Genomic DNA, 23,318 nt, shown 5'->3' with positions numbered 1-23,318 from the left:
TTAAGGTAAGTATTTAATGTTATAAAATTGCAGTTAAAACAAAGGAAGAAAAATCCTGCATTTCTTCCTTTACGACCTAATAATAATCAACTTTGTTAATAATTTCATTGAGATGCGAATATGCGAGCAACATATTGTGTAAATAATTATTAATTTATCGCAATAAAATGATTAGCAAAGGCAAGTATTTATCGGTTGATTTAATTTGAGGTTTTACCACTGCGTCGATTTGTCACAGTAGGGACACATTAATTTGCGAAAATAACAGATGGATGACTGTCGACGTCGACGACATCTCAAAAATTGTGAATTGATCGTGCAAATACTTTTGGCAGCAGTTGTCTGTTCCGAGCCACAAAGCGTAGAATAGCGGGGCCGTTTGAATACCACTCGACCGCCATTTTCCGAGAGAAATCGAAATCCTGTGTTTCCCTTTGACAGTATCTTCGGCGGGTTTCTGGAATCTGGGGCAGGTCTGGATGGATAACGTCCGCCTTATCTACACGTCTGTGTCTCGCTCGAGAGCCGGCTGGAAATTTTATTTGCCCTTGTTCGACACGATCGGGGATGGAAAATCCACGGCGACGGCGGCGGTGGCGGCTGCGACACCGCCACTTCCGGCGTTGCTTCCGGTTCGCTGGCGTGGTTGCGCGCGGTCTCATACGCGACATATGAATTCAAAGTTACGCCGAGGCATATTCTGAGCGGAGCTCTTTTCATAATTTTTCCATTTCCCTTTCCTTCGTCTCGCGTTCCTTTTCCTCGGTTTTTTCCCTCGGACCTTTACCGCGCTGCCCCTTTTGCGTCACGATTCGCGTACTTGCGAATCTCGCCGCTTCGAAATCCGAAGTCCGGCCACCGCTGTGGAACGGATACGGTTTTGCGAATCGAGGGAGAAAAAAGGGGGTGAAAAAAAATACACGAACGAACGAAACGTGATTTTATTCACGGCCGGGCTGGTCGGGCACGCGATTCGATAACCGGTGACCTCGATGACTCGGCAGTACGTTCCGGGACGATGTCAATAAAAATGCAATTTCTACGGACGTATTGCCGTCGCGATTCCGAGCGTAACGCTGCGCGAAAGATTTGTTTACTTACATGTCTACGATATATTGGACCGGAGAAATATGGATTCCACGGCTGAATAGAGAACGTCGAAACATTCAGAGCGCGAAGAAATTGACAGAGCTTCTTCGCGGCCTCCGCAACGCCACCGACATCGTCACCCTCTTGCCACCCCCGCACCACCACCACCACCACCACCGTTTCGACATCCAACCTTATTCACCCTTGTGGAATTTCTTGTATGTTTCGCTCGCGCGCCATAGCTCCTTTTATTTCCTTTAGATCCGAACTGCCTTTCGATCAGAGGCTTTTACTCTTCTGTGCCAGCCGGCTGTCGAAGTATTTTGTAATCTCGGAAAATGGTGTATTCCGAAAGGAAACAGATTTCACCCCTGAACGCGCCCTTTATGCACGTCTGAGCCCGATATTCTTGTTTCTGCCTGTGTGTACGCATAGATTCCCCACCGCTGATTTGTCGGCGTCTCGAGACGCAGGAAAGTTTCAAGAGCGTCACGGAGGGGCCGTGAATGCGATTAGGGCTCCTCCGCTTTTCTTGCTCGAAAGCTTGTTTTTCTTACTGGCGAATCTTCGATATTGACGCATTGGTTTTTCGGGAAATACTTGACGACGAGGGCTTATCCGAGTGGCACAGGTTGGGTTTCACGAGCTTTTAGTGCGACGTATGATTTCAGTAAATGGTTGCACTTGTCTTAAGTCATTTACGGGGTGACAAGAAATAACGGAGTTAATCATTTCTTATTATAATTCTGTCAAATTGACGAATTTTGAGAAACCAAATAATAACAACCATAACATGGACCTTTAGTATTCATGCATTTAAGAAGTTTCGAAATGGCCACCCTTTGCGACGCGACGATACAGAGGCTCAAACGTATCTTGAAATTTTCGGCAATGGGCCGCAGCTCTTCTGGCGTCATTCGGTTCCACTCCTGGTACAGAGATTTTTTCAATGACTCCAAACTTTTATGGGGCCGAGCACGGGCCCTGGCCTCCAAAATCGACCACACGCTATAGTCCATCGGGTTGAGATTCGGTGAGTACGGCGACCATTACACAGCTGTGATGAAACCTGGAAAATGGGCTTTGCACCACTCCCGAGTCGTTTTCGCCCTGTGGGCCGGCGCGGAATCCTGCTGTAACGTCCATTCCGGATCGCCGAGGTGCTGTTGGGCCCACAGAAGTACAACGGCTTCGAGAATGTCCCGTCGATACACTTCTTGGTTGAGTTTGACCCCTTGATCCACGAAAACCGTAGCAAATCCCATTTTCCAGGTTTCATCACATCTGCGGAATGGCCGCGGTACTCACCGGATCTCAACTCTATGAACTCCAGCGTTTGGTCGATTTTGGAGGCCAGGGCCTGTGCTCAGCCCCATAAAAGTTTCGAGTCGCTGAAAAAATCTCTGCGCCGGGTGTGGGACCGAATTACGTCAGAAGTGCTGCGGCCCATAGCCGAAAATTTCAAAACACGTTTGAGCCTCTGAATCGGCTCAAAGGGTGGCCATATGAATACTAAAGGTTTATGTTATGGTTGTTATCATTTGGTTTTTCAAAATTCGTCGATTTGACAGCATTATAATAAGAAATGTTTAACTCCGTTATTTCTTGTCACCCTGTATTTTGTCAACGTTCGAGTTCAGCGTTTATTTTATCAAACATCTCGGAGACTATTGTGTGTAGATAAAAATCACGATGTTCCAATTATGTGTTTTTAAATGACGAACTGTTCTGTCCGAGATGCTCGAAAACTGATCGAAATTTATTTTCGCAAATTTCTTGTAAGCTTTTCTCCGAGTATCATTCACAGTTCAGTGAAACTTGGCAACGAAAAATCCATAATACTAAATCTAGAATACAGAATTATTAAGATATGACTTTCCTGATCTTTTCAGATTCAGGAAAGAATATTTGTTATGATGCTAGCCGAATTCGTCTCAGTATCCCATAAAAGATGTATGTAAAAAATGGTGCGTTTATCTATAAAAGGGTGTCTCCTTCAATCATGTTATTTTAGCTAACAAAACTTCCGATCAAACCACTAACAGCATCGAAGCAAATCTCGCTTCGTGATCCATCCTGTATACTAGGGCGGGATTTATGTTGAAAATTGACAACATGACAACGCGAAGTCCAGGTGTGATCTATTAGCAAGAAAATGAACCGGGGCGATAAAATATACGCTGTCAGATACCGTGAAGGGTTGAAGGTTTACTATTAACAGTGATTTGAAATTTATAAAGTGGCTTTTGCCGCGGCTTAAGGGCGGTATAAATAATGCATGTTACCCGAGAGAAAAAAGAAAGGCAAGAAGACGCAGCTTACCGGAACCAGACAGCTTAACGTCCCCTGAGCTGAAATCTTTTTTCTCGGCCAATCGTTTAATCTCCCTCGCATAGTTTTGCCTGAAACTGGCCCGTTGATACCATGTGGCCTGCGTCCGCATACTTATAGCGTCAGGCATTGTCTCTATGCAAATAACGCAATAAAGGGACACGAAAACGGACAAGATAAGGTAATTTACAGTAACGGACAACGTTTTCTGCTGGTTTTCTTACACTCGCCCGTGTCCCGTTACACATTTCACACAGAAGCCATGTTCACGAGGCGAATTCGGCAACGCGAAACTTTGCATTAGCGTAGTTCATGCGATGCTAATAACTATAACATTTTTTCTTGGTGAGAAATGGTCCTCGGGGTGAAAACATGCTTTAACAAGTAATCCTAACTTTTCTCATTAGTGGGAATATTTTAGAACCTATACGAGATACAGAAATATAGAAACAGTCGGTGTACAAAGTATTCGTTCACATTAAAAAAACGAGTTGCTTTTTCAAAATTGGACTCAACAGCTTGAGTTTCTTTTCAGACGTTGGAAGTTTACTAGCTAATGTGTAAATAATTTCTTTTTAAATTGTTATTGGTCGCAATTGCGAAGGAAATAGTAAAAGTCACGATTTTAAAATTTTTATCGGTTCCCCTGTAATGAAAATTTAGAAGGCGCCGCTTTGGTACAGAGTTAGGCAAAAATTTAATCAACAATTGACGACTAAATTTCTACTTCAATCGTTAATCGCAATTAACAATTAATCTCCTCGTTTAGTCTATAAAATTCTGGTTAACGATTAAATACTTATTAATCGTTAATTGCGGTTAAAGATTAAATTTCTACTTCAATCGTTAATTGCGATTAACGATTATTAATCGTCCATCGGATAATTGATTAATGCTTAACTGCTGAAATTTCGGAATGAAATACGTAATCAGAACTGTATGAATACTGAAAAAAATTTAAACTGAGTCTATAATACAAACTCTGTTTACGTGCTTTTATGTTTGAAGTTATTATTCCTGCAAAATTACGACCATGTTTTTATTGAAATATATTATTGTTTCTGTCAATTCTCCACCCGCTCTCTGCTCCCTCTCTCCCCGTCTCTGTCTCCCTCCTTATTACAATTTATAGATAGACCGTGAGGCGATTAACTTCAACAATATTGATTGAATCATCCAATTTTTCGACGATTTCTTTTTTTAATCATATACATTAATCAATCAATCATGATTAAAATTTTAAAGTATAAATAATATAATAAAATAAATAAAATAATATAAAGTTGGGCACATTTTCATGCACCATAAATGAAAAAAGGCGAGAACAAAATACCGTGCAGAGAATATTTACTTTGTTGTACGAGATTCGAGACGGACAGGCACCGATTGAAATGTGAAAAGCGGAGGCAAAGCCGTAGAGGAGGGAGGGATAAGCCCTCCATGAGGGAGGAGCGAGGAGCTCTTAAAAAGGCAGCGCATTGTTCGCGAATTCGTTTGTCCAGCCCTCTTTCGTATCCTGGCTATCCCGTTGCAACCTATTAATCCATGATTAATAGGAAAAGGGCCGCGACACGTACATGAAATATTTATTACAACGAGTAGAGGCGAGGGAAGATTGGCGAATATTTTGCCGGGGCCTGCTATTCGAAGATATTGCTTTCACAGTGTCGCACAGCTAAACTCTTGAGATTTAAATTTGGTATTATGAGCGACGGGTTATTGCAAAAAATTCAATATGCCCTACAGACATTTATTTCCGCCATGATGATTAAAGAACGCGAATCAACACTCCGAACGATTACGATTACGAACATATGTAACAGTGTCTGCGAGTTTTTATTCATTTAGATATGTATAGTGAACGTATACATTTTGCTTGTATTAGTAACCACATTTTTAAAAATATTTGTCAAAAGATGACGTCCACACAATTATTGACAATTAAAAATACTCTGGCGCGTGAAAGAAACTACAAAATGGAGCACGTGAATGTACAGAAAATTCACTTTTTACCGTAATACAATCAATAAATCTATTTGGATAGAAGTTGCGTTTGTTCGTCATTAATGTTCAAAATCGGACATTTGATATGCAACTAGCTCATAACAATGTAAAAACCAAAGGCCCTCGACGTGCAGAAGTTGAAATGAGGTCTCAGTTAATAACAGCAACAATAATAATAATAATAGTTGTATTAGATCGAAAATATTTCTCTGCATGGTGGCGGAATTGTATTTGTGGATAGATGAACGGACCGATTCACAAATTCCTGGCAGCAGCGTCGAGTCGACCGCTATACCTACCGAAAGAAAATTAAGAACAACTCGTCCCCGGGGAAAGGTTTGCGGGGTTCGTTACTGTAACGAACTTCTTTCCACGGATTCGTTTCGGATTCCGATCACGTCCGATGCCGCTCTGAAAATCAGCTTCTCGCGAAACATACTCCTCCGCGCCCTCCGTCGCGACGACGACGGCGTCTCCCTCGATCTACCAGATATACAATTAAGACAGTTAATTCTCCGGCCCGAAGCATGTCACGTAGAATAACGTGATGCACCGGAACCGGTGACACGGCACAGGCGACAGAATTGTTCTCTCCCCTCCACGATTTTGTATTAACATACGTTAGTAGGGCAGACGAATGCTGAATAATAATTCCCGATAAGTTTAACTATCCGATGGAATCACTATCCGATGAGGTAACTCGAGCTACGTGGATTCGGGATGCACGGGCATACGAAACGAAATAGGATCATTCTCGGTCGGACAGGTAGAGGAAGGAGATGGAGATCATTCGTAGTCAGATAGCGGTGCCAGTGGAATAAGGTCACCCTTGGCCAGACGTGCTGGGTGAGTAGATTAGATCTGCTGTTGGTCAGACGCGAAGATAGAGTTCAAAAGGGGAAACGTGAAGTATTATAAATTCCCGGGAAATTATATACCTCGCTTAATTTCAAGCAAAGAACACGGCCAGGTGTAATTGTTTCATTTAAAAACTTCGAAAAAATTTCGCTTACTTTCGAGAGAAACAGGTCTAATAAGACTATACAACAAGTTTTTAAGGGAATTCAAACTACAGAAACTAAATTGTACAGAGTTAATTCATATAAGTTTTTAAACCTTTCTCTATTCGTGCACGTAATTTTCCAAAATAAAATAACAATGGCTCCAATTGCAGCAATAAAGAAACGAAAACAGAGTTGAACGTACAATTTGGTCCAGCATTACATTTTTGTAAGGCAAGTGTTAAAATTTCAGTTACCGTTAACGAAAATATCATTTTCACTCGGAATACGTGAATAACAATTACCAGAGCCGCTCGCTCCAATCGATAGAGTACTTTTCCCGGGGAGTAGTGGAGCCGTTATTCCTTTCTCCGTTGAGAAACGCGAGCGCTTGGTCCTCGTCGGAAGTAAATTGTTTAATTCCACGAGTGCACTCGATTGTACCATCAATTTTGCATTATTCCATGGAACCAGAGGTTCTTTCTTTCCATCCATTAGCCCCGCGATTCGCGAGCAACGGAAGAAAATGAAAACACAAAAACTGGAAAGGAAGAAAAGAGAGGAACAACAAGAGGAACGCTCGAACGGCAAGAATCGTTTCCCGACGTGGCGTTTCCTCCCCCCTTCTCTCTCTCTCTCTCGCTCCCTCTCCTTCTCTCCCCCTTCATCTTTGCGAAGAAAAGGTTATTCACCGTCTCGGAGCACGATGTTAAGAGCCCCGGCCCTTTGTCAGCCCTTTCGATGTTAACAAGAGGGGCCTCCTAGCCCCTTACAGTCGCGACAGCTTCGACAGATTTTTGCGCGCATAGGTGCCAATCGATTTCTACCACAAAACCAAGATTACCTCTTGCAACGCTCGTATAACCAGGCACGCGCATAAATGCGCACCGACGGCTCCAACTTCCTCGTTCGAAGGGATCGTGGTAACGAGTTTCAAGGTCCGCACAGGCATAACAATAGAGGAAACGCTTGAACTTGGCTCGACGGAACGACTTTCGAAGTGGTCCCCCGTAAATCACGCGATTCGGAAGCGTTCCGCGGAGAATCCCTCGGATTATCGTCCGGGACCGGCCGTTCTCTAAATCAGAACTGTCCGCGGACGCTCGTGAAACCGACCGAGAAACGTCGATAGTTCGGAGAAAGCGTCCCAAAGACACTGTCCTACAAATTTTCATTTTTATTTTATTTGTCGACAATAAGTATCCAAGTTTCCCTTCATCACCCTCGGTTTTTGGCTTTAAGAATTTTTTCTGCTTCGACCATGCACACCGTACAGAGTGTAACAAAATTTAGTGTTATGGTTTCGGCAGATGGTTGTATACTAATTATTTTAAGTTTTCAATTAAACGGTACAATATTCCTAACTTTCTGACACTGCATGATAACATTACTACATGTACGGTACTCTGTACCCAATAGCTAACTAGACGAACTTTTAAAACATGTCTTTATTGTTCCTCGGTAAATTTCAACGCCGCGAAATATAAATGTTTAAGTAATCATGTATGTACAATTGATTCTTACACTGATTCAATCTATCAGCGTCCTCGGACTTTTTTCTATTTATTTTGAAAATTAAGGGTTCGAGGAAAACCAATTCTGTAAGGGTAGTTTTTCAGCCTAGCAAATAAATCAGACCTGTATCCGATTCCACAAGCCCAGAAGTCGGTAAAGTTGTTCTATCAGTAATTATTGATAATAAGATTTTGTTAAGGTTTCTACAATATTCTGGGCCACTGTGCAGGTTGTCGCGCGCCGAATTGCCGCCTAATCAAATCTTACGGTTGACGAGGGGCCGAATGAAGAAGATTTATTGTAAGCAAATAGAATTAGGAGTTACTAGTGCCCTGAGTAACCTCTGGCCCCCGACCGACGCTAACCCAACAAGAGCTAACCTGACCTAACTAAATAATTGAATTAGAGCGAGCATCTACGCCGTTCTACCCCCGTCGTATACGGAATCCTGCGTCTATTCCTTGTCTCTTCTCTCGCCGTGGTTGCACTAGAGTTGCGTTCTCCTCAAGCAACTTCTTCCTATTGCCGTCTGAACGTTAGGTTGCGTGCAAGCCGCGAAGTTCTCGTCCTACCGAGGACACAGGGGAACGTAATTCGTGGAAATGTAGTAGGTAGATATAATATTATTCTCGGATCTTGAAGGGAACAATCTGTGTTGATCTTCGCGATATCCTGCAAGCTGTTCTTCAAAAATTGTTCCTCAACCCGTTGCTCTCAGGGTGAAGATTATTTATAGGATGACTTGATAAAAAGGAAAAGGTAAATCTCTTCGCCATGAGCAACGCGTTGAGGAACAATTTTCGAAGAACACCTGACAAACAGACCAAGCGCCAAGAGCTTGAAGGATACCTCGCAGAGATCGATAGAAATTGTTCCCTTCAAGATCCGAGATCTCTAAAAAGAGACTTTTCTGATGTTATAGGAAGGTAAAGTGCAATATCAATGTACCGGGTGTTCCATTAAGTCTGTCACGTGAGAATGTTATGATGGGAATAAATTTTTCCTGAAGCTCAGTTCTTTTGAGATACCAAGGTCATCGTTGTCTTTTTGGTATGCAACTACATATTTTTATTACCATTACGTACATAGTGTTACATATATTCAACTGCGATTGTATTTCAAATTAAAATTTTCTCCCACCGCTTTGGTGTTTTAAAGCATCAACCTCACCCTACTAAACGCACTACTTAAATGTACGCTAATTGGTACATAACCTCAAAAAACAATACTTCGCGCCATGGCGTTCAAGAAACAGTACATTCGACACTGTATTCTTCTTGTATTTGCGTCAAAGAAAAATGCTGCTGAGGCTACGAAAATGATTTGTTCCGCGTTAGGTGAAAATGCTGTAATCTATAAAACATGCAAGAAGTGGTTCCAAAGGTTTCGTAGGTGGAAATTTTGATCTCAGTGACGGAGAACGCAGTGGAATTCCGAGAAAAGTGCAGGACGAGGAATTAGTGCAATTACTGAATGAAAATCCTTGTCAAACACAACCGAAACTTGCTGAGGAACTTGGTGTAACTCAACAAGCAATTTCCGTTCGTTTGAAGAAGCTTGGGAGCTTCGAAACGTAACGTGTATTCCTTTTTTTTTATAAATAAACATCAAAAGTATGCTCAAAAGGCACCGAACTTATTTGTACACCTAATACACATATCTGACTGAATGAAATAGCCAGAAAAGTCATTGTTATTACGTGTGAAGTCAATATGGCTTCTTGGGATTCAAGGATATCGCGTTCACGATCTAAGATAACCAGTTTCCGGTGCTAAATCCCTGGAGTCGTCGGTGTCGAGTCTCAAGGCACGAATGTCGTGAGTGCCGCGACTCTCGTTGCCGTGTCGTCAATATCGGCTCGGAAATCTGCCCCCGCTTACCTCGTGTTTGGATTTCGAATGTTTCCGGTAGCTTATTACAAACGTATACGTATCAACGCGAAATCAACCCCCGAGGAATATCACGTTAATGCCACTCGTCCGCGTCAATGAAAATATGTGACGTGGCTGTCAAAAAATGTGGCCGTCGATCCGTATTTTCACTCCTTCACACATACTGACGGTGCCATTTCCAGTTTTATGCGCAATTCTTTCCCACAGTGTAGCTGCTTTTAGAAACTATTTCAAGTAGCACTTACCCTGTTTTAAAGCTCGCATTTGATGGCGGTCGTAAATATTCTTTAGATAAACGTGCTTCAGAATGTACAAAGTAGTCTTTCTTTTCATTTATGGGGAACTGTATATTCTTACTTACTGCCGCTGCAATAATCTTGGTCTTTAAAGGTCGTTCAGGGTCATTCATTACCGTTTTAAAACATTCGTTAAACGTTCTTGACATTGTTCAGTATTTGCAGGCACGACCTAAATAAACAAATGCAACTAAAACATATTTTCTTGTAATTTAAGGCTGGATCTATACATTCCAAGGGAGTTCATCCTCGTATCGTCAACAATATATTTCGGGAAGAAATTCGTAAATATCACTATTACGGTTACACGAGAGTTCCGTCTTCATTAAAAGAGAAGCCCCGTGAATGTCGGATCGCGGAACACCGTTTCCCCTTTTTATTTAGTACGTACTTCGCGAATGGCCGAGTTCCCTACCCCGGGGATGTTCGGATATCGATTCCTGTCCATTCGACGAAAGACTTCGACGTGCTTGCTTTTTAAACAGCTCGCCCCGTACACGCCGATCCCAGCTCGACGTCCGACCGATCTCACGAAAGCGGCACGCTCGACCCCGACACCTTTTTTTGACAAGGCGATTCCTCCAGAACTGGGAAAATACACGTCCGACTCCATGCATCTCCTCTTCGTGATCGTTGGCCGTTCGTGCAACAAACTTTTGCTACAAACCCGTTCAAGCTTCCTTTCTCGTTTCTTTTCGTCATGCGACCCACTGTTTCTGCGTAATAACACGTCGATACACTCTATCTGTTTCGATGCGTACGTGCGCCTTTCATACCTTGTCCCTGACTGTCTCCACCCCATCGACGCTTTCTATCGAACAAGAATTTTATTTGCTGAAAAGAACGTCGATTGACGCTACCGTGTGACACGAATCCCTCTTTACGGTGCACAGTGGAGTATGGGCCAAGAAGTTGGCCTGTTTTAGCATTATTTTAAAACTTGCGTGCATAGTGTAGCGAGTCATTTGTGTCATCGTAACGTCAGTCGTTAAAAGTAAAAGTCATTCCTAACTAATAAACGCTTTTTCATTGAGTCTAAACGTCACCAGTAGTATACAGAGTGTCCTAAAAAATGTACTTCCTTGAAAGAGGTTATTCCTCAGTTTATTTGAAGTAACTTTTTCCTTTGCGAAAATGTACTCTGCGGCTTCGTTAAGGAGTTATTAACGAAAAACACGGACCAATCAAAGCGCGGCTACTAACGGACGGATTCCGGTTCGGCCAACGCCACCGCCGCGCTCTAATTGGTCCGTAATTTTCGTTAATAACTCCTTTAAAATGCCGCGGAAAACATTTTCGCAAGGGAAAGCGTCACTTCAAATGATCTCAGGATTTGAACATCCCTTTCAAAAATGTACATTTTTGGGACACATATCGTTAATAGTCAAACCGCGGATTTTATAAAGGGTAAACTGTACAATAATTGGCACCTTAAGCCAAAATCTTAGTAAAAATCTTTTTATCTTTTTTTGTAATGTTTAAACGAGTTTAACTTGCTATTATTATAAGCTAATAGACCTTTTTCTACAAAATCAAACAGTTTTTAGAGTTATAAATCTTTTGTTATAAAATATATTCATTGAATAACAATCGTAAGACAAATAGTACAGCCATTGGCACATTTGGTACAGTTATTGGCACAACATGTATCAGTTATTATATAAATAAAGATAAATAAGGGAAATAGTTTGTACTGCATGTAGGTTTAAATTCTGCATAATGTATAATTTACGTCTGAACTAATATCATCAGCTTAATATGTAGAAATAACTTAAGAGACGAAGATAATGCTGAAAGAAAAAACCACTTTTGTGGTGAATCTTCCTCTTGTGTAAATTTGGAATAATTTATTTTTGTTTATTTAAAAGAAGATCTTTATATGATGTACATGGTGGAACAATCATATCGAATACGATCTTTGGCTTCTTTCTTTCTACTGCAGCCTTTTCTAAATACACAAACAGATCAAACAAATTAGAAATGCTGACAGCTTCAAGTAATGACTACGAAATTCTCGTCGCATATAAGAATATGAGTGATTTGCACAAGTAGGTAAATAAATAGTACAACGATTGACTCTCTGATGTCCATTGCAATGATTGACACCTTATTATCCTATAGTGATTGGCCCCTTCAATGTACAATGATCGGCAGTGCCAAGAATTGATGATAAGACTTCTTTCAACGAATTAAAGTCATATTTCTAATTTGTTTTAATGATTCAAAGCATTAATCTTTCGAATATTAAAAAAAAAATCCAAAATTGTATATCTAGTAATTGGCATAGGTGCCAATTAATTAAACTTCCATACAAATAAATAAACCATTCGTTGGCACCTGAAAATTTGAGGTTATGTCTGATAAACAGTAAGAAGTAAACGTTAAATAGGTCATTTGATTTATAATTACTCATATACGCAGTTATTACATCTGTAGTACAGTCCGAAATTAAGTTATACAGCGATAAAGTATACTTACCCGTAACGAAAATTTTAAGGAAACGCTATTTACACTGCACTGTGCTCATCTGTCGGTCTTACTGATTGTCCTCCAGCGTTGCTAACAGACACATGTGGAACTCTGTTATGAAAACTTACAACGTTGCTTTGAAATATAAATAAGAAGCAATATAAAATGATTTTCTATACCAGGAATTCTTAATATTTGCCGTTTAAATTAAAAGTGCCAATAACTAGTGCAGTGCCAGCAATAGCTATTTGTGAAAGAAAAGAATATACATACATGTAATGCATAACTGTAAAGCCATTACAGGTGTTCATACGATTCTACAAGGAAATATTAAATATTACTTCAAAAGCTTAAACTCTTAACCTTAAAACTCTGAGGAAAGCTCTTAAATTACTATTTCACTAACAGACAAGTTATTGAAGAATTTAAAAATTCACGACCACACAGAGCCAGTGGCTACACCTAACAATCAGAAAAATATATTTAACGAACGCCTCTCGCAACGGAGGAACGAAGTTGCATTTTTATCCGAAAAAGAAAAGCATGCTTCAGAAGTCGAGCGCATGATTTGAAGATACTGGCTCTGTATCATGTTCAAGGTATCCATATATCTCCTTGCTCAGGCGCGCAAGATCCCAAGCCCGTAAATATCGCGCCCAGTGTGGGTCACGCAATAGCGTGGCTCGTAGTATTTATCACGGGCTCCTTTTATTGTTTTAACGTGTAAAACACTCGGATTTCGTGTACGTAAGCGGAGCTGAACACACGTAACTCTACTTGTTCCAGGATAAACGAGAACACCACGAGATCCCAGTTTTTGGCGTACTTCAGCTTCTCGTCCAAAGCGAGCGTGTCCGTTGGCTGGCCCGTAAGAGGCGGACATCCGGTGAACAATACTGGTAAGGCAACACTTTTACATTTAATTTAACGAGCCCTTAATTTAACGGGACTGTGCCGACTACCCAAAAATACGGGGCGGAAATTTTTCCGCCAACGATGCCATTTTTTCACGGTGCCATTTTACTCTCCAAGCAAAGGTAACGAAGAAAATATCGCATGAATTAAACATTTTTTCGGGTAAAATAGGAAATAATAATTTATTCTGTTCGCGTTTTCGACGTTACAAATTCTGAAATGATTTGCCTAAAAGGAATTGCACGTGAACGAGAAAATGATGAGGAATTTTCGAAAAATTGTATAAGGGTAATACTATGTTTGCAGAGTAATAGCAGACGGTGTTGAATAATTCATCGAGTATCTTCAACTTCACAAATATTGAAATGGTGCACTTAAAAGGTATTGCACGTGATCGCGAAAACGGTGAAGAATTTTCTAATAAATGTTAGAGAGGGTTTTTAATGGAAATTAATTTTTGAGGAAATGTTAGAAAAGCAAGATCCATAAGAGCTGAAAGAGCAAATACACGGTAAGAGGATCGGTAATAATATCGGTAAAAATATCTTCGATCAATCGGAATTCCATTTCCCCTCTCTCTTTCCGCGATCGTGATTGACTATATGCAGCTTCGGGAGGGTAGTTTCGATACCGCTAATTAAACATTGATCCGCTTAGTGATTATATAGCTCCGCCATACATATGTTTACCTGTTCGTATTACTTGACGAAATGATTGTCGAGGGATTTTCCGAGGGTTTCAGCTCTGAGTCTTGTTGACATCAAACGTTCACGGCTAGCATTAATATCTGTACGGAACCACGGTAGATACGAACGCAATATCATTAATATTGATCTAACGAATGCCTGCTGAATTAGATCCGGCTACAGGAAAACTCTTGTGAGCAAAAATGAAATATACACTCTCGTAGAATTTTTGTACGGTATAGAACTCAAAAAAATGTTAAGGGGCTGAAAATAGTCCTCAATGTTGGGGTTGAAAAATCGACTTTATTAAATATCTTTGAAACTACTAGGCCCAGACGGAAATTTCAAAATCCAATTTGTGCGACTTTCGAAGAAAAATCTGTTAGTACAATTTAATAATTCAAAAAATATGTCAAAAATAAATTTTTTTTGCAAAACTTTTTCATGAAAATTAGTTTACCTGGTCTACACAGCTTGAATAAAAACATATTGGCAATAGTTATATTATGTTCCATATTAAATTCACAGCCGCAGCATATCAATACAAAAATTCTTTTCATCTTTTTCAAATTTTTAAAAAATTAGTTTATTAATTTGGATTTTGAAATTTTCGTTGGGCATAATAGTTAAGGAGGTAATTCATAGAATAAATTTTTCAACCCTAACTTTGAGGGCTCTTTTCATCCCCTTCACAGAAATGTCTGCAGCTAGAAAACTTACTTGAGTTCTATATCATACAAAAATTCCATTAAAATCGGCGTGTTATGATTGAGAGGTTACTCCTTGGCTAGTATAATTCTAGCCTTTTTGAACCACATAATGTTCGTCCGTGACATTTGTTTATATCATCAGATCTAAGTGGGATATTCCAGGTGATCAATGTTGCCCACCCTCTATAATGTTTACACACTTCCATACCTCCCGAGAATAAGTGGTAGTACACCAAACTTTAACATCGGCTCGAGATGACCCGACATTCGTCCGTCTTGTCCTCACAGCAGTGTCCATAAGTTCGAGGGTTAAATCGTTGCTGTTCTGAAGAAGAACAAGCGAGAAGAACGAATGTCTCCCTCCTTTTCCAACACGAGAGCAGCGGGAACAAGTCATTCACTGGTGACACAGTTTTACAAAGTAACTCCGCCTTCTCCGTCTGGAAACTTCCGATCCATTTTGCCCTGCAATCCCTTCTGAAACGAAACATCCGAGGATTCGTCGAAAAAAAGAAACACGAAGAAGCGTAGGCAACAGCAGCAGCAGCAGTAGGGAAGACAGAGGCGAAGCTTATTCGACGCGTTCGAAAGAGGTGGCTGGGGGGCAGAGGAATGGAAGGAAAAGTTTTGCTAACGGACCGGGGCCACGATATAGGCGTTCCTTTATCCGTCGGAGCGAAATCCGGGAAGAAAATGTGCGAAAAGGCTCGGGTTTCGAGAACCCTCGTGCCCACGGAACGTTTGCACTCGACGTTAATTCCGGAACGGTTGGGAGAGCCCCGGTAGAGATGCTGGGGTAGAGGTGGAGTAGAAGGTCGCGAGGCGGCGCGGCGGGTTGGCTTGATACGGGGCGGTGGACGCGCGAATTTCCTTGCGCAAACAGAGCGGAGGCGTAATTTCTCCCTAGTTAGGGCGAAAATTATGCAAGCTTAAGTGCAGGACAGTCCAGGCTTAACCGAATAAGGGCAAACGCGGAGACATTCCGGGGGGACCCTCCCCTTCCTCCTCGGTGAATTTAGACGTCACCGGCTAAAGCGATAACAACCTGAACCTGCGACCCGCACTGGGACAAACACCGATTCTACATTCTAGCTTGCGAAAAATCGAAAATTTAACCCTTTCATATATATCGTTGTTGGCTGCAGTTACGGAAAGTTGCCACGACGACAAAATCGCGGATTTCATATTCTGTATTTTTCAATCATTCAGATTGCAGAGATGTTTTCGTGGATATTGAGTCGACATTTTGTAAAAATTGCATTTAGTCTGAATTTCGAAAAAAATAGTAAAAATTGCCTTTTACAACTTTCTTATTTAGACGGGTAACGACGATTTCCACAATTTTCAATCGTTTAAAACTCGTAAAGCAATCAACCAATTTCTATGAAACTTTCAAAACACATTTTTTAAACTTTCGTTACAAGCCCAAATAAAACAAAACTGTAAAATGCAACTTTGACCATTTTTCCCGTACTTCAGAATAAAAGTAATTTTTCCAAAATTTTCATCACATATCACTAGACTGCGGATCTTTGTGCAAAGTGGAAAATGTTCTCATTGATTGCAGGACACAGGAGCCAAATAAAAATTGTGTTCTTCTTTTAATTATCCTATTAAGCTGAAACTAATACATTGATGTCCTTAAATATTTTTAACGTGTCCGCTGCTTTAAATTGTGCGTGCCCATTTTTGTCATAAATGCGTAAAATCCACACTCTACATATCACCTAATAAACTAATCCATCCAGCTTGGCAGAAAAATTGAAGTTGTATGGTCCATTTATAAAAAAGCTATTGATTATGAAACTGACCGTAGAAGAAATATTCAACTTCCAAATGTTTATAAACGTGTTTGTAGAAATTGATTATTGCCCGCTGAGAGCGTTGTTGCGTCCAACAGTGCAATTGCTGTTTGGCTGGCAATGAGGCCTCTGATCTCATAGGAACTTCTGCGAATAGCCATTTTGAAAAGTGAGCGCGCGATATCGATATCCTTGGGGATCCGGCAACTATCCGCGAACCACCAGGTTGATGAAGGCTGACCCCCACCGGCAATTCAGTTACACTGCGGCCCCAGCCGGCCACGGATAATTACCACGATCGCCAAGTTTCGCGCCGGCGATCCATTCGGCGGCCGAAATGTCTGCGAGTTACCAGATAGTAACGATTATTTAAACGGGCCCGGTACACCTGGCGAACCAGGACACGTGGAATGGAAGAACTTCCGAAGCCAGATCGCACCCATCTGTTGGGACATCGCATTTGAATTGTATTAGATTCACCAGCTGGAGTTTACCAGGGAAATATCTCCCGCTTTTTAAATATTCGGTGGACCTACAAGTCGCATACCGTGACCAATCTAGCTGGCCCAGGAATAACATTTTTTGTTTATTACACCCTCTTTGGACAAGTGCACAAAGGATCGTACAAGATCTTCGGATATTCTTGTCGTGCTCCGGGCGGCCGATCCAGCAGTTCATTCGGGAAAAAATGACTTGTCTCATATCAGTATTTAATGCATCTACATTTCTTTCTGAATGTCTAGCAATGTCAAAACGGTTGATATTAATGAGATTTAATAAAAATTAGGACAAGCATTTAAAAATGAACATATCGTGAATATGATTTCCGATCGAAAAATTACTAATTTTCTTTTGTAAACCCTGCCAAACCTATTTAATATTTCTAAAAAAAATTTTTTGTATCGAAGATCATTCTACTACCTTCAAAATACATACCTCAAAAATTTAGATTTACAATTCGTAATTTATTAAATAAATAGTTCGTAATAGACTAATGAAAGTTGTCGAAGTTATTTCCCATTGACATGGAATATCTTTTGAGTTTCAGTTCCGCATCTTTTCAAATTGGGATATATTCAGTATACTTTCTCTTGTAAGATGCCGCAAGAATCATTTCCACAGTATCGCAGAAATCAATTCCTTTATTAACTAGTATTTTGCCATTCCCGGAGAAAATGTATGTCGAGGAATTTTTAAGATGTCTCGAAAATTATACGGGAGTTACAAAAGTTTGAAGCCGAGCTGGCGCGTCGCGTCGGTTGAAAACTGTGCTGGTGTCAAAGTTTAAAGAACACCACTTTCAGTTTTAAAAATTATGAAACTCGGTTACGGGAGAGCTTATAAACTCTGCTAAACATTTTCAAAATAATCAAGTCGGTGCTCCTTGTCTATCGAACAGAGTTTCAGCAGTAGCGATCGTTGTCTCATCTCTTCCTTAACCAAAACAATGTCAACGCTAGCTGGGATCAGCAATTTTGTATTCACCGATAAGGGTAGATGAATGGAATGAGACTTTATGATCGATATATGGAATTGATGTGGCATACGCGAATTGTAATGAGAACGAAAGTTTTACGCAGTGATGGAAGCAGTAGTTAGATATGGTAATTGAGACTTCCACGACCCGCGTTCCTGTTAACTGAGGGTTCTGTGGGTAAGCCGTGCCTGTTAGGAAAATGTCCCCCGTGTCACGTTTAGTTGCAGCTGGCGTCAGCCCTGGGCTGTTGACATGCTGACATTGAGTGACACTGTGAATGTTAACACTTAACACCCCATAATAAAGCAACAGCATTCTATCCGTACATAGCACCAACAATTTTCCAGTTTTTACCACGTTGTTATTAGCTCGCTTTCTCTTCTGTCTGTCTCTCTCTTTGTTCGGTACTTTTGCAATTGATTTTAAACTACCTTCCCGATGAACTAGAGGCTTGAAATTTTAAACATAGCTCAGAACTTGATGACAATGCAATATTTAAAAAAAATAATTTTAAAAAGCCGATGCGTTTAGGAGATATAAACTATTAAAAATGTAACCGTTACACCTCCCAGCGCGACGATCGGTAGTACCCACTCGGTTCCGACTCTGACTCGTCCCCACTCCACTGACCCGCTTCGCACCGAAGGAGCTCGGTGTTACTAAGTTACTACGATTTATTATACTATAATGTTTGTTTACCAAGAGAAAGAACAGTAACACCGAAATTCTCCGTCAAACCCTTATCTTTGACATTTTACCACGGCTGTGTTTTCGATACGACGCGTCGCAATACCGTCTGAAATTTACTATTTACATGTCTCTGTTATAATCTCATCGAAATGTTCAAAATCGATTGTAAAATTTCACACATACAAGACTAAAAAGCAGAAAATAATTATTTAAATACAAATAAATTTTTTTTAAATACCACGTTTTTAAAACGGACTAAAAGGTATAAAATAAATTTTTTAAAAACAAATTAAAAATTTGCTACTCTTTACTATGTATTATTTTGCGCCCCACGTTTTTTGTTTTAAATCTTACAAGTATTTTCATAGCTATTAAAAATTCACAATCACAAATTTTCAGGACTATCTGTACGGAGTTAGGAATCTGTATGAGGCTAGGAAAAATTATTTTATACTTTTTTGTCCGTTTTTTAAACGTGGTGTTTTTTAAAAATTTATTTTATATTTTTTAGTCCATTTTAATTTATACGTAATCAGATTGTATAACATTCTACAAATTTTCGCTTCCGTAGAGGAATTTAATGAAACAAACTTTAGATATAATTTTAGTTTCAGTTAAGTATGAATAAAATAAAACTGTATTATTATTGTAAATAAATCCGTAATCTCAATTAGTAACTACGGTGAAACATTTAATGACAGAGCTGCGAAAATTCATGCAAATTTACGCTTTTGTAATAGAATAAAACAAATGAGATTCAGGTGAAATAGATAATACACATTTTAAGGTAAGACAAGATACAACAAAGTATACTATTATTTAACAAAATTCCCTATTTAACCAAGTAATACTGGTGGAAGACCTCGAGAAGATTACGTAAGGTTTTTTTCGACACGACAATCCCTGGGGTTATTCTACTGGGCTGATTAAAGGCCATTCCTATTCTACTGATCTGTACGGGTCAGACAATTCTACTTTTACTGCCGAATCGAGGATGATTTTATTATACTTGAACCCGTTCCGTGCGTAATCACCAAAATCAATACTATTCTCTATGCTGATCAGACGAACCTTTTATTCATTTCGTAAATAACAATTGGAATTTCTCTTAAATTATTAATCTTTCATCAGTATTAACTGATCGAACGTCGAGCTCGCTTTCAACTGTAATTACATGTTACGGAAGAGAAATTACTTGAACATTTTGTAGATGAATTTTCGTGTTCTGCTCCATTAATTCTGACTGGATATTTCATGGCCCATCGATATTAACTAGAGACCGCGGTTTTGAACGTGTACTAAAATACACCCGTACTGTCCAGTGAAAGAGTGTAAACTAGCGGGACGGGAACGAGGCTAGAGGGACGCAAAGAATACCTGAGTGGACGTATACGCCTATTCTCACACGCATTCTTGGCTCTAACGCGCTATTGGCGGAGACGGACACACAAACTAATCGGCGCGTGACGCGGGGAACGAGTCAGATGTATACAAACAAACGAGACAGAGCGAGCGATGCGGTCAACGGCAATCCATTGGCGTAGTCCAAGAGTTAGCTAACTATCAAGTTGATTTCATTTTTTAATTACTTCTATAAAATGTGCAAGGTTTATCAGTGCCTAAATAGACTTACAGAATAAATAAAACGTAAAAATTGTAAGGTTAACTTAGTTCTTCGCGGAAAAGACGTAGAAAAAATCGGTTTTTATTTTTTTTAACTGCGGCGCACCAAACCATAAAATCTGAAAAAATTCATGAACCATAACTATAACAATATATATAATATATAATATTATTATTATATTAATATTATATATATATATGTAATATATATAATATATATGTAATATATATAATATATATGTAATATATATATATATAATATATAGTATAGGTACTAGAAAAATATAAATGTTGTCACTGTAGAACTTTCATGTGAAATCTGCATTTTTTCGATCTTCTTGAGGTTTTTGATTTTTTACACAAGCAGAATTTTCAATTTAAATATCTGAAATCAATTGCCGAATATGTATTTGGGTCCTCGACATGTATCAGATTTTTCTCAGAATTTCTAAACATCATTAACTAGGAAAGTATGTGCCAGTATTCTTGAAGAGATTGAACTGTTTTAATGTTTCTACTGTTTGAAATTACGTTTGCCCATCTTTATCGTAAATGCATGAAATCGGCAGTTTAGAAATTACTGAATATTATACGAACCAGTATAATTGAAAAAAATGTCTGGGACATGTCTTTTTGTACGGATGCATCTTGTTCAATTTCTTACAGCTTGACTTGCTGTAGAATCGTGTGTCAAATAGCGTATTCGTCGTAAAAATGGACCCGTATCCTTCTGTCCGTCCGCCGGAAATAGGTAGTCGTATAAAAAGATAGTGGCTGGGGCCGTAAAAATGCAGCCCGACGACGTAATAGGATGTCGAAATACTGGACGGTTCCTCATCGTGTCATCTTTTTCCAGGGAATAACTCGGGGTCCGGTCGTGGGAAAGCCTCGTGAAAAAAATTTTCCGATTCCCTCGTTTTTACTTCGTGGTCACAGATCAAGTTCTATTCGACGCGTTGTTAATAATCTGGCGTATCGATCGACAGCGGCCGCCGATGGCGTAAGGCTCAATTTCGGTCTCCATAAATTATTCATTGTTCCCGGTACACAGTGTGCGTGTAAGTAATATGTATGCGGAATACAATACAGAGAGGTAATTGGTACGCCATCGAGTGTGCATCCTTCGATGCATCGATTAAAATCGTAAATCTGCTACTCTGTATCGTGACGAACTTTCATTTCCCGTGATGACGTAAATTTCATCGATCGGAACGAAGAATGGTCTCTCCAATTACAGAAGTTTTGTAAATCGTCACATATAAATTGACCGGTGTCATAAAATGATAACTAGATTGCGGATTCTATGCATTTATAATACAAATGAGTGGAAGTAGTAAACAGTAAAAAATTATTCTGTTGTATAATAGTTTAGTATTCATAAACCAAATTGACCAATTTCGATAAAGTTTTCAGCATGTATATTATTTATATGAATCTACAGAACACATTTTTCAAACTTTCGTTACCCGTAAAATTCATTCATTGTGACTCAGATTGAACACAAGTTTTCAAACATTTTTATTAGCTGTCATCTAGTAAACTTGTTCACTTAGCTTGGCAGAAAACCTGAAGTGGTTTGGTCAATTTACAAAAAGGTTCTGGTGTGCCACCAATTATGAGACAGCCTGTACGTCGAATTTTTATATTGAATGATGTCGACATAGAACAAGACGATTGCAGTCTGAAGCAAGAAATAAATCCACGATTGCTCAACAAGTTTCCGCAGTCGTTCAGTCAAATCGAAGCCTAAATCGAATTTCACGGATGAAACTCCGTCAGTGAAAGAGTATAGGCAGCTCGGTGTCTTGGGAGCGGGACAAGGGCTGAGAAATGATGAACAATAACCCCTGTAGGCAGAGGGTGGAAAAAAGAAGAGAAGCGCAGTTTTAATATCCTGAAGTAGTAATAAGAATAAACGACGTGTCTAGCGGAAGCTGGCCGTAACCACGTATTATTCATCTGCATAGCGCACGGTACACGGGGTTAGGATGCATTGAGCTATTCCATGGGCAGCGCCATACGTTCCCGAGGAACGGATTTAAGGTTTCCTTCGCAAGGAAGATGGCGCTCTCGGATGCTTCTATCGATGAGAGAAGGCAACGGCGTGCCGGAATGAAGGGAACAAAGAAAGAGCACGCTCCTCGTTTCACCGGTCTGGAGTAGCAATAAGAAAGGTAGAAGCGGATGAGACCGCGGTGGTAAAAGCAGCCTGGTGAAAGCAGAGCCCCAGCAGAGCTCGTCCACGTATAACGAAACGACAACGGTTCTCGATTATCCCTGGGAGAAACGGCGGCCCCTTCCATATGCGCGAGACGTACGATTTTTCGGAGACGTGACCCCACCCATCCGGATGAGGCCTCTTTTTTTGGCAACGGAAGAGGCTGGCTGGCTTTATTGAGGTCGCGGGGAACGAAGTACCAGGCGGCCAGACAGGCCAAAAAGACACCGACCGGCGAAAATGAAAGGAAACGAACGGAAGTGTCGCACGCTCGACAAACAGATCAATCGACCGGCTCTCCTCCCAGCCGGCTAAATCTGCTTTTTTCCTTTGGACCCCTTGCAGCCTTTCTTCTTCTGTTTCTTCGCTTTCGTTTTGCGACGGCCTCCGCCGGGAAATGGCACCGATCGACTCAGCCCAAATCTATTAGGAATTTGCACCGGGCAAATCGATTCGTATTTGACCCGAAAAGTTGGAAGGAAGTCGATTTCAAAATTTTCCTTAAGTTGTACAATTCTTGCTGTTCGACATAGTTTTGTGTTTCGATAAAAAATAAACATCATTTTGATTCTTTAAACGTTGAAATGCATTTTTGATTTC

At 40.2% G+C, this 23,318-nt stretch overlaps 1 protein-coding gene across 8 annotated transcripts in view; it reads left to right on the top strand.

The window, feature by feature from the left end:
- LOC143221995 (cubilin) overlaps positions 1–23,318 on the top strand; it is a 380,302-nt gene that overhangs the window by 229,546 nt on the left and 127,438 nt on the right. For all 8 annotated transcript variants that reach the window (XM_076447780.1, XM_076447777.1, XM_076447782.1 and 5 more), the window contains one exon: positions 13,384–13,496. In XM_076447780.1, the coding sequence (XP_076303895.1) occupies positions 13,384–13,496 (113 nt within the window). The remainder of the gene's footprint in view (positions 1–13,383; positions 13,497–23,318) is intronic.

Source organism: Lasioglossum baleicum, chromosome 3, assembly GCF_051020765.1.
Source record: "Lasioglossum baleicum chromosome 3, iyLasBale1, whole genome shotgun sequence".
Lineage (NCBI taxonomy): Eukaryota > Metazoa > Arthropoda > Insecta > Hymenoptera > Halictidae > Lasioglossum > Lasioglossum baleicum.
Note: the sequence above shows the minus strand (reverse complement) of the source record. Positions and strands in the feature narration are given on the sequence as shown.